The 10,372-nt window shown below is 47.4% G+C and overlaps 1 protein-coding gene across 2 annotated transcripts in view; it reads right to left on the reverse strand.

The window, feature by feature from the left end:
- Positions 1 to 2,599, reverse strand: part of RB1 (RB transcriptional corepressor 1) — a 79,951-nt gene extending 77,352 nt beyond the window's left edge. The window contains exons 1-2 of one of the 2 annotated variants that reach the window (XM_082761585.1): positions 2,363 to 2,599; positions 2,153 to 2,270 (exon numbers count right to left, since the gene is read on the reverse strand). In XM_082761585.1, the coding sequence (XP_082617711.1) occupies positions 2,153 to 2,270; positions 2,363 to 2,460 (216 nt within the window). In that variant the 5' untranslated portion in view covers positions 2,461 to 2,599. The remainder of the gene's footprint in view (positions 1 to 2,152; positions 2,271 to 2,362) is intronic. The other variant, XM_082761584.1, reaches the window with a different exon arrangement.
- Positions 2,600 to 10,372: the final 7,773 nt, after the last annotated feature.

The raw sequence follows: 10,372 nt of genomic DNA on the forward strand, positions 1-10,372 counted from the left end.
AAGTTACTAAACATTCATTAATATGTATCAGGTGTTCAGACCAGGTCAGAGCCCACACGTGGGCCCTAAATCTCTGTCCCTCAGGCAGCATTTTGTGTCTGTGCCACACAGCCTCCTCGCTAGCACTGCAGGTCCCCTCCCTACCCTCAGAGGAGGGCAAAACTCTGAGATCAACAATTACAAAAAAAGCTGACGTGCCAGTGAAAGTGATGTTTTATGCTTTGTAACATGTTAAAGAGTCAGGATCATGAGATGCTAGCGCTGTTTCCATCAGCAGTCTGATGATTTGACCTGCCTCAAATCAAACCAGCTACAAGGTGAAAGAGAAGCCCTCCGGAAGGCTTTTGTCTCAATTCGTGTCCTGCTATTTCCCTTTTTGCTTGAGAACAGAAAGCAGCTCAATAAGCAGCTTCTTCTGCTCCTCTTCATGGTTGAAAGGCTAGTACCAATTAAAACATGCACAGCTGATGCTTGTGGGACAAACACTGGGACAGCTTCTAACACTGAACCCCTTACCACTGGGGAAAAAGGAGGGCACTTAAATACTGCCTCCTCCCAAGCGCTCACAACCTAAAGCAGAAAGTCACACTCCAAAGCCTCACTCCCCATGATAACAGCTTGGCTTGAAAAGGGAAGCAACAATTAACCAGGCTGTTAATTTGCTTGATTTCAGTCCCAGATGAAGCCTGCTGCTTCAGCTAGAAGCAGCGACTCCAGCACCTGCCAGTTTCCTTGTTTCAACACCTTGCTGATATGTCAGGAACTTTGGGGAAAACACCCGGAACTGCACCTGTTCTGAACAGAGAAACGGAGTCACAGAATCATAGAACCATTAGGGTTGGAATAGCCCTTCAAGATCATCTGGTCCAACCATCCCCCTACCACCAGTGTCACCACTAAGCCACGTCCCCAAGCACCACGTCCAGCCTCTCCTTGAACGCCCCCAGGGACGGTGACTCCACCACCTCCCTGGGCAACCCGTCCCAGTGCCTGACTGCTCTTTCTGAGCAGAAATGTCTCCTCATTGCCAACCTGAACCTCCCCTGGCACAACTTGAGGCCATTCCCTCTGGTCCTGTCACTGGTTACCTGTGAGAAGAGGCCGACCCCCAGCTCCCCACCCCTTCCTTTCAGGCAGCTGCAGAGAGCAATGAGGTCTCCCCTGAGCCTCGCCTTCCCCAGCCCAAACACCCCCAGCTCCCTCAGCCGCTCCTCACAGGACTTGTGCTCCAGGCCCTTCACCAGCTCCGTAGCCCTGCTCTGGACACACCCTCTGATGCTGAAAGGGAGGGTTTCCAAAGCTCTTTATCTTATCCAGCTAATTCTAGATAATCAGTGAAATGACAATTTCACTTGAAAGTGAAATTCGCAGAATTATACTGAAACCTGCCTTGGTTTTTTTCACTTGACAGCACTGACTACTCCTGTTTCGGTTCATACCGAGAAGCCTGACTTCGCTTTGAAGTAAGCGCTCCCTGGGGACCTCTGCAACCAGAAAACATACCTGATACAGCGAGAACCACACACGGCCTTTCCCCCACACCCCTTCTGCTCTGCAGCAACAAACTCACAACTGCACCGAGAGCCGCTCCGAAACCGCAGGCAGCGAGGTATCGGCAGCGCGGCTCCCGCTGCAGGAAAACAAGCGGCGGCCACAACAAACACACACAGATGCTAGAGCCCAGACGGGGGGGATAATAACCAAGCTGGGCATTTTAGATCTAAGTCCGGTCAGTATCACAAGTTTTTGATTGGGATTTAATTGTGTCATAGCCGTGCTCTGAGTCAGCAATAATTAGGGAAGGGGGAAAGGGGGGGAGGGGGGGAGAGAAGTGTTTTAAGCTATTTGCACAGCCAATGACTAATGTTGAATAGGAACACCACAGCCACAAGCACATACCGATCACAAGCACAGAAAGGGAAAAAATAAAGAGTTTGACAGCAAACCTCGCGTTTTTCTGCAGCCCCTTTCAGCTCCTCCTGAAGAGGGGCACAGCAGGCAAAGCACACAGGGGAACAGGTGGGGACAGCCCGTCCAAAACTGCCTTTGGGACGCCCGAAACACCCCGCAGAGGGGGCTGCCCGCGGGTCGGGGACTCCTGCCGTGACTCAGGGTCGGTGTAGAGCGGGGCTGCCCGGCCCCACGCACTCACCGGAGCTCCCTCCGCGGCGGCCAAGCCCTCGTACGTCTTCCACGCCTTCTCCCTGACGCTGCCCGGCACCTTCAGGGCATCGCAGAGCGCCACGAAGCCGGCTTCCCCGACGCCGAGCCTGGCGAAAAGAAGAGCGCAGAGCCTCAGCTGCGCCCCGCCGGGCTAACGGGGGGCTCCCAGCCCGAGCCGGGGCCGTCACCCAGCGCTTACCGGGGGCTGCGGGGCGGCGGGGCGCTGCCGGAGCCGCCGTCGGGGCTGCAGCGCTGGCTGCGGGCGGCGCCCGGCCTGCGGGGGGGCTTGGGCGGCATGGCGCGCCCGGCCGCGCTCCTCTCCCGCCGCCCGAACCGCGGGAAAACTGCGTCACCGCCAGCCGCTCGTGACGTCACGCCCGCGCCGGTCGGTCGCTGCCCCGCGCCGCTCCCGCACCGGGGCTCGAAAACCGTAGGCGCGGAACCCGGAAGGAGAAGCCGCCCGCCGCCCGGCCAATCGCGGCGCGCCGTGGCTCGGCGCTGGCCAATGGGAGGCGGGCTCGGCTTCGCGCCACTGGAGCCCTGTGGTAACGGGCGGGGTGTCTCGCTCCACCCCCCCCCGCAACCCCTCAGTGGGGCAACCGCCCCCCCCCGTCATATACACACATATATACACGGATACGTATAGACACGTATATACACGTATATACCCGTATATACCCATATATACACATAAATACCCATATATACACATAAATACACATATATACCCATATATACACATATACGTATGGACACATGTATACACGTTTATAAACGTAGATACACATAAATACATGTATATACCCATATATACACATAAATACATATATATACACATATATACACGTATACGTATAGACACATGTATACATATGTATATAAACATGTATACACGTATACATATATACACATATATATACACATATACACATGTAAAACACGTATATACATGTATACGTATATACCCATATATACACATATACACGTATACTTATATACACATACATACACATGTATACACATATATACATATATACACATATACACACATATATACACATACACATATATACACCTATATACAACAGTGTGGGTATAGGGGACAGGAATTGAAGCCCTCCATGGCCACCTCAAAACCTGACGTTCACCCAACTTCCCTCCACAGTCCTGTTTGTAACACCGTACCCTACACTTACATCTAATAAAGGGAATTCTCTATGCTTATATTTAATAAAGGAAGTTTATCCAGCCTGTGGGATTTTTTTGGGGGTTGTGAGGAACCTCATGAGGTTCAACAAGTGTCCTGCACCTGGGGAGGAACAACCCCAGGCACCAATACAGGCTGGGGGTGACCTGCTGGAGGGCAGCTCTGCTGAGAGAGACCTGGGGGTCCTGGTGGGCAGCAGGCTGACCATGAGCCAGCAGTGTGCCTTGGTGGCCAAGAAGGCCAATGGTGTCCTGGGGTGCATTGGGAAGAGTGCTGCCAGCAGGGCAAGGGAGGTGATCCTGCCCGTCTGCTCAGCCCTGGTGAGGGCACACCTGAAGTGCTGTGTCCAGTTCTGGGCTCCCCGGTATAGCAGGGACATGGAGCTACTGGAGCAAGTCAGAGGAGGGCTGCTATGATGATGAGGGGACTGGAGCACCTGTCCTACAAGGACAGGCTGAGAGAGCTGGGCATGTTTACATCAGACTGAGGGGAGACCTCATCAACGTGTATAAATATCTGAGGGGAGGGTGCCAAGGATGGAGCCAGTCTCTTTTCAGTTGTGCCCAGTGACAGGATGAGAGGCACCGGGCACAAACTGAAGCACAGGAGGTTCCAGCTCAATATGAGAGGACATTTCTTTACTGTGAGGGTGACAGAGCACTGGGACAGGTTGACCGGAGAGGCTGTGGGGTCTCCTTCTCTGGAGATATTCAAAACCCACCTGGATGCCATCCTGTGCAGTGTGCTCTAGGTGATCCTGCTTGGCATGGGGGTTGGACTGGGAGATCTTCAGAGGTCCCTTCCAACCTCAGCCATTCTGTGACTCTGTGGATGTTAAGCTAATAATATTCAAGACTTTTTTTACTTGTTTATTTTTACAACTGTTTAAGATTCACACACTTCATTTTTTTTTTTTTCTTTTCATTAATTTTTCATTTAAAAACAGGAGAAGAGGCCATTTTTCTGGTTCATAATTAGAATTAAACCAATTCCAGTAAAGCGAATGCAGAACAAATGGGATTTCTGAGGTAAATCCACGTATGTAAACTCCAGGTGAAGTGTTTGAGTTTCAGACTGTAGGATTTAGACATTCCTTGCTGTAATTCTAGCAAGCCGTAACAGAAACTTTACCCTGCTTCTAAGCACGTTTAAAATACTTCTCGTATTTAATATTAATATATTTAATATTTTACTTCTCGGCGATGCCAGATGGCGTGGAAGGTTCAGAGTCTAGGTCTGCGCGTGATCTACAGCTGAACCACGGACAATCGGGCAGACCCACCAGCTTGGAAAAAGGAGCAGAAACCCTAAAGCAGAGAGCAGCCCATGGCCCTCTCCTCATCAGCGACTTCCAGAGCATGGAGTAATTCAAGACAAGAGCAAAGCATCCCGGAAAACTCGGTGGCAGCCAGTGGAGACCCTCCCAGCTGTCAGCAAGGAGGAAGCACGTCCTCCTGGGTAGCTGCCCTTGCAGCTGCCTTAGCGTGCTTTCAGAGCCAGGCCCCAGATCACCCGAATGATAGGCAAAGAATTTGAGCTGCTCTCATCACTCCCTGGCTGTTACTGCTTAGGGAACGGCACATCCTATTAAAGGGCTGACAACCGGTGCTGGCGTAAATATTGATTTTCTGAAATTGTTAGCGCGCCGAGCCTCTTCTCGAGTCAAATTTTATGCAGCTTTTCATCAAGCGAGGTGCTCGGGGCTCCCCTCCGTAAGCAGGTACCACCAAAAAATAATCCCAGTGCTTCGTGTTGCAGCTTACTGAGAACCAGAGGCAGCAGACGAATCGAGCTGCAGTGGCCTTTAAACCATCCCAGAGCCTCAGATACAGCAACTACACCTAAACTGTGTGAGGAAGATCTGACGTGTATGCAATAAGAAAGGCGCATGCATATGTAAAGCTGTATGCAAATTGCTGCCTTTTCTTCCTTGCTAGACATTTGAATTTTAATCCCGTATTGTAAAACGTTTCCTTTTAAATGGAGCCTTTCGGCTTTGGGGATAAAATGGCAAAGGTAAGAAGAAAAGTAGCTCTTAGTGGGGAAAAAAAAAAAAATGAAACACTGCAAAGTCAAATTAGGTATTAATGATCTCTTCTCATCAAACCTGACAATGTATTTGTTCTAAACATCTTGGCACAACTTCTTTTGAAGTGTAGGCCATACACAAATGGCAGTCTGCGAAACCCTGCCCAGTCAGGCAGTCCTGATTCATTGTTTCCAGCTGCTAAACAATCTCAAGTAATTTCATTATCTTAATTCTTTCACTTAAAAGTGTTGCTATAGCTTCAGAGTAATTGCCAGTGGAAATAGAAATCATTCTTTCATTACAAATGAAGCCAAGCCTTTTTACTTTGATTCTTACTGCTCAGATCAGGTAGAAGTTTGCTGTGTTTTTAGTTGCCATAACAGTGAAATATTTGTGATGAGGAAACTATTTTAGTGCACCTCATGGTCTACCAAGTCTAGGTGCTTATTTCCACGTTAGCCAAGACCTCTACCACCTAAGGTACAGCCCTAATAAAACCACTTCTTCTGCAGGTACCTGAAAGAAATGTATTTTCTGCAGCCACTGAACTGTGAGCTTCTGGATATTAGTCCAAATACTACATATTGACTGAATTTTTGCTGGAATAAAGCTCATAGGCTCTAAAACTCAGAGGTTATTAAAATGCCTTTAAAGAACCATAGAGGGCAAAAAACAAGGGCAAGCTAGAGCTGAATGATTTCTTTTGTATTACCTGTTGATAAATATTCTATTCTTTTCCCTAAGAAACCACAGGGAGTTTTGTGAGAACACAAAACCTGGCCAGGCAGCAGAGGTATAATTTTCTCCAGCAAACCTTTTCTGTGCAGGGACATCCCTTGCAGCATGCAGCAGCCACCAGCCCATGCCACCAGTGTCACCGGGAGCCCACCAATCCCTCCCAAAGCCCCAGCACAAGTGCTGGCACAGGCAAGGAGCAGGTATACCTTAAGAAACAGGCCTTGAGAAGCGCTTTCATGGAACAGCCCGAAGCAACAGACACACTTAAATGACAGTCCCATTTCAGGAGTGCCTCAGGGAGGCAAAGGCCATGCTTTGAAACAGCCCTAGCCAGGCCTTTTCAGCTCCCCAGCATGACTTTCACTGGTAACTTGGCATCATCTCCTCCTTTGAAGTCTGAAATGGTGCAAAACTGTCTGATTTGTACCCACTTTTGGTGATCTGTTTGAAATACCCTCTCACAGTACCAATGATGCTGTGTGTAGGTTAAGCTCTTATCCCAGGATACACTGGCAGGGTTATGGGGAGAAATTAGTGTCTTTGAGACTCAGAATATGCTTGTTGGTACTGTACCTAGACCGGCCCCAATATCATTGTATCCTATATAAAGACTCAGTTCAAAATACAAAGGATAGAAACTGTTTCTGAAAGTTAATATTTCTACAGTGATGTAAAATCCATAGGGACCACAAGCAAACTTCAATCCATTTCTCTCAAAATGGAGAAGTATTTCTTAGCCGTTGGCTTCTCTAACAGTTCAAAGCCTCTCCCCATACACGTTACTAATAATATTTTCACTCCACACTTGTACACATCTACGAGTGCAGTACATAGAGTGCTGGAGTCTGGTTACTGTGATGAGCCCATGGCAGGAAATCTATACCAACAGAGCAGTTAAGCCCATTGTTAGCGGGGTATTTCAGGCAAAGAGCATGCACACGCTCTTCTCACATGTACTGACCATGAAGGCTCCAGAGATCAGAAAGGAGATGATTATTGGTGCTAGATGGAGAGATGTCTGCACGGGCATCACACCTAGATGCAAACCCACAAACCAAGCCTCGCATGGGTACTTCTAAGCTCCCTCCCTTTGACATTAGTTATGACATAAAAGTTTTGTGCTGGTTAAGCATTTTGACCTGAGATTGACTTTTCCCCTCTTTTTTACTCAGATAACTTCATTTATCTGTTTATATAAAATCATTTATAATTATATTAGGACCCAACACGTTGCATGTCCTGAGTGAAAACAGCTGCCCGAGTCACCTCCATTTTACAGATTTGTGTGAGCATTGACAAAAAGAAAAATCCCTGAGTGGTGCAATTTATCAAAAGAAGCCCTGGTGCAAGTGCAATTACAGCAGAAAAACTAATTGCTCCTGATACAGCTTTCCTCGTTTCTGGAAGATTTCAGGATGTAAATGTAAAAGGCACCTTTGTGAGCATAGCTACCTCACACCATGTTTTGCCACATGGGTACAGCCCTGTGTGCCCCCACACAGGTAAAGCACTGCTAACCCCAGGCACGTCCTGTCCCGGGGGTCTGTAGGGCTTCCTGCGATCCCTCTGGGGTACAGTTTGTCTTGATTGGTACTGATATTTAAACAGAAATAAAGGCCAACAAGCAAACAAGCCCCAACCCTATTGTTGTTTGTGCCTACGGAGCCATGTGAATGACCCCAACCCGATCCCTCCCTTCCCGTCCTGCTCAGACCCAGCTTCTGCTTCCTCTCTGCGTGAGAAAGAGTGCTCCAGCACGGACAACACCCTGTCCTGCCAGGGATGGTCCCAGCAGCAAGGATGTTTCCTCACGTCTCTTCTTCCCAAGACCATGAGAAGGGGAATATGCTCCGCTAGAAGTAGTACTCAGGAGTCGACTTGAACCAGCAACCTGCAAACCAATGGAAAATGAGTGACCAGAGCCCATAGTCAGCAGACGTATGTGTTTCTCTGAATTAAGTCTACCTGTGACCTCGTCTGTTTGCTGAAAAGTGAGCCCAAGGTGATTAAATTCTTTATTAAGGCTTGGCAGTCAAACACCCCAGCTCGGTGAAGGCGTTTTGCACTCCAGCAACGCTCTTAGCGTGACAACAGCTCTACAGACTCTTCAGAGTTTTTTCCCTCTAACAGCAAAACACCCTCCTACGACCTGAGCAAACAATGCCAGTGAAAGCACAGCTCTGCTGGTATTTCTAACCACAGGCGTCTGCTAACAGCCACGGGAGGGAGGATTGCATCCTCCCACCCAACTCACAGCAACAAAAGCAGACGCTCATCTTCCAGAGAGCACGGCTCTCAGGTAGGCACTTCCCTAAAGCCTCCCTTGGCTCCCATGGGACTGATTCAGCTGGAAAACATCTGCAGAGGAATGAATCCTGCCCTTGCTTTGTCTCTGCAAGCGCAGCACATCTGTGCTTCTTGCTGCAGCTTCTCCTGCCGCCAGGTAACCAACCTCTGGCGTTTCCCGTTGTTCACACCTTTGGTGCTGTCTTCGTGCCAAACCCTGCCCCTCGGCTCTTCCCGCTGCAAGACTTCAAGCAGAGGATGAGAAAGGACTGGGAGTTTTTACCACGCTTGGCAAGCCCAAATCACGCACATCAGCTGGGGACCAACACCTTGCACGGGCTGAGGCACATGGAGACCAACACAGCCCCCTGCACAAAATAACCACGGTGGCGGACGAGTGGCACTGCTCTGATTCTGCTCCTTTGGTGACAAGCCGCATCCCAGCACTAGGATTCACTAGTTTGCAATGTTTGCAAAGATTTTTGTCCAAAAAGGTCATTTTTACCCTATCACTTTCCTGGAATCCATCGGGCTTGAAATGTAGTTTCCTTCAGTATAGCACAAGCTATGTTTGTTTATCATCCCCTTTTTCAATTAAAAAAAAAAGAAAAAGGAGAGAGAGAGAAGAAAGTCCAGGCAGTTCAAAGAGTTATTTTTTTTCAAGAGGACAGAAGTTCCATCACAATCTTTTTCTGTTCTCAGGGTGTTTTCGGTCTTCTTCTCATACAAACTGCCTGGCATCTAATAAGATGTGAGCACCTGCCGGGAGCTTTCCTTCATTCAGCATTAGTTTCTCTCTTCTTCTCCAACGCTTATTTTCACACTGCTGATAGAAATAAATTTCCCTCCACTGGACAGCAGACTAAAAAGCTATTAGGGACACAGGCACGTTCATGGAAACCTTCAGTCGATAAGAACCAATCTATTTCTCCCCACCACCTCCACTCCTTCCCGGCTGGTGTCCGGGATGGAGTGGAGGTGGTGGGGAGAAATAGAGGTCACAAAGTTTCTTACTGAGTTTTATTTGGAAAACAAGGTAGAGACAGTGAAAGGCTTGCTAAATATATATATATATATATACATATATATACATAAATAAAATAAGTTCCATGTTGAATTTATGGAAAAAATTGGGGGTTGGACCCGATGATCTCCTGAGGTCCCTTCCAACCCCTACAAATCTGTGAAAATAGGAATGGCACAGCCATGAAAAGGTAGGAAATGTGCTTTGAAGTTCTTCAGTACAAATCTCAAAGATTGAATGAATAACCATTTCCTGACATACATTTGACCTTTATACAAGCACAGGATTTCAACATCCCGATTGTCTGTAGCTGAAGTTTTCCCAGTGGATTTTCCAGCTTGCTTAGACCTATACCAACATGTAGCTACATAAATGTAATTTATACATAAATGTCTAACCTACATCTACACGAAGTTTTAGTTGACGTTGTTCATGATTGACATCCACCACCAAGAATGGATTAAATAACTTTTGGAAAGTAACAATTACATTTTTCATTTTTTATGCACTGCACCTATACTGAACTGCAAATGAAGCCAAGTGCAGAAGAAGGAAAAAATGTGTTATTTAAGAAACTTCCTTTAAAACAAATTATTTTATCTCAATCCAGACATTTACAATAGCAGGAAGCAGGATGATAGCATGTTTACAACTATATAATAGCTCCAAAACCACTAAAGCATCCTCCCACTGTATTAATAAGGGTGAAAAATAAGATCAGTCTAAAGCCTCTTGACTGATTCCACTTAAGACAAAAGATTTGGACACCTATAGTGCATGTTATTTAAAAAATTGGTTTAAGCAGCAAATATTTTATTGAACATTCCTACTTTGCTGATAAATCAATGCTCAAAATTTGGTTGGAAGGACAAACAGGTCAATTCCCATATCGTGAAAGCTCAGAAGTGGATTTTGAGGGAGATTT

This window comes from Aythya marila (genome assembly GCF_965140915.1).
Source record: "Aythya marila genome assembly, chromosome: 1".
NCBI classification, from domain to species: domain Eukaryota; kingdom Metazoa; phylum Chordata; class Aves; order Anseriformes; family Anatidae; genus Aythya; species Aythya marila.